Raw genomic sequence first — 2,027 nt, forward strand, 5'->3', positions numbered from 1 at the left:
CTCACAGCAGGAATAGGGTCAACAGAGCTCCCCTATCTGCAATACAACATTTACCTAAACCAAAGGGTAATCGAAGTACATCTAATTCAGTGAAAAAAATGTTTAGTCACGGATCCATAAGGCTTGAACCAAAACCGAAATAATCTCAGGAAGATTATCTGGATGCTCACACATAGTAACCTTTATCCTCAAACACTCCCGGCCCAGACGGAGTCCCGCTCTCTTTTCTCAAATACATCTGGAATGACGTCGCTTACTTCGCGATGGCTATATGCTCGGCAGACCTCACCCTTGGTGTCTTTCCCAGCGCCTTTAAGCGAGCGACGGTGGTCACTCTCTCGAAACCGGGAAGAGACCCGCGTTCGTACAAAGGCTGGCGCCCCATCTCGCTTCTGTCAGTCTTTGGCAAAGGCATCGAACGCATGGTCGCTCGCCGCATGACCGCCGCAGCGCTCCGTGCCGGCTTACTCCCGCCAGAAGTAGCGGGTGCCCATTCCAATTCGCTATGCCTTGGACCTAGTTCAGTCACTTGTGCATGACTGTGAAACGTGGCTAGGATGGGCTACCACAACTTAGTGGTGACTTTGGACATTGACTCAGCTTATCCCTCGGTATCTCCAGATAAGTTGTGCTCGGTGCTACTAGACCAAGGATGGCCTGAATCCACCTCTCTTCTGGCAGCAGATTTCTGCACAGCACGAAGCTTCTCGTTCCGCTGGGCTCGCTCGACCTTCCGCACCGACTCCGGTCTCCCTCAAGGCTCACCCTGGTCTCCCATCTTATTCGCTCTCTTTACTCTCCCCCTCGTTCGACCCAGCCAGGGTGCTGCCTTTGCCTACATGGACGACCATGCTCAGCACACATGGAGCCGTGACCCTTTTCAATTAGTGTACCACGCCTCCCTCCGTGTTGCTGAGCTGTGCGAGAAAGCGCAGGGCCTCGGTCTTAGGATTGACCCCAGGAAGACCGACGCCTTGTACATTCCCCTGCGGGGCAAAGGTGTGACGAAAACAAGAACGGAGACATCCAAAATCCATGTAACTGGCGGAGGGCAGGACGTCGTGCCATCTCACTCCATCAAATGGCTGGTAGTTACTCTCGACTCACGCCTCAGCCCCAAAGCACAGGTCCTTTAAACCACGCGCAGGTTTCTGCCATTAGGCTTTCCCTGGCGCAGGACTTTATAAGTTTTAAGTATCTATGGATAGTATAACTATGCCCGCCGGCGTCGTGGGCACGGCCCAGTACCCCACTAAGGTAGAACGTGGCCAAAGAAATAAAAACAATAGTAATGATAATAATAAGCTGGGGAAGTAACAGTACAGTTGACTCTGTGCGTTAGCGCTCCTCTTCCATGAGATGAGTCAAAGAAAAGACTGCAATCCACTGGTGAACTAGGAGAGTTGTTCTTAAGACGTCGGAACCGTTTCTCGGCTTGACAGACAAAATTTAATGATTCTTATTTGATGGTCACTACAGCTGTCTTGATTACCGTTCTGCTCAGGAACTCCATAAGCTAGGGAATAATAGTTACGGAGGAAATGGCTTGAGGATCGGTAAGCGGGTATACCCTCGAAGCCTCTAGTGTTGGAAAAGAGGGCACAAATAGGTACATATGGTCGACGTCAATCAAGAAATTCCCTCCTTCCGGGAGTCATGCCGCCAAATTGTCGTGGTCAGCCTTATAAGATCCTAAAATATTGATAGGGACTGGTATTGAGGTGCATTCTACATTTATCTGTTATAACTGACAATAGTACATATTCTCAGCTCACGTATAACACCGGTGCTTATTCAAATGATCGTGTAAGGACTCCATGAATTAGGAGTAAGTGGGTTTAGGGCTTGTTTAGCATCATTTGCCAGAGTAATACTTTACAACCCACAGTTGCATTGTTCCAAGAATTAATAAGAGAGTCAAGTAGATGACGGCTCTAAGTGTTAGAGATACTAATTAATAAGGACGATAAATCTTTGGCTAAGAGACACTTTCTTCGAAAAAATCAGTCTCTTTTTCATAAAATGCG

The 2,027-nt window shown here is 48.4% G+C and overlaps 1 protein-coding gene across 1 annotated transcript; it reads left to right on the forward strand.

Moving 5' to 3' along the window:
- Positions 1 to 263: 263 nt before the first annotated feature.
- CTHT_0048150 (uncharacterized protein) lies at positions 264 to 1,136 on the forward strand (the record flags this gene model as incomplete). The annotated part of the gene is made up of 2 exons (XM_006695115.1): positions 264 to 531; positions 622 to 1,136. The coding sequence occupies 2 exons, from the start codon at positions 264 to 266 to the stop codon at positions 1,134 to 1,136; spliced, it is 783 nt and encodes a 260-aa protein (XP_006695178.1).
- Positions 1,137 to 2,027: the final 891 nt, after the last annotated feature.

This window comes from Thermochaetoides thermophila, assembly GCF_000221225.1.
Source record: "Thermochaetoides thermophila DSM 1495 unplaced genomic scaffold scf7180000011819, whole genome shotgun sequence".
Classification (NCBI taxonomy): domain Eukaryota; kingdom Fungi; phylum Ascomycota; class Sordariomycetes; order Sordariales; family Chaetomiaceae; genus Thermochaetoides; species Thermochaetoides thermophila.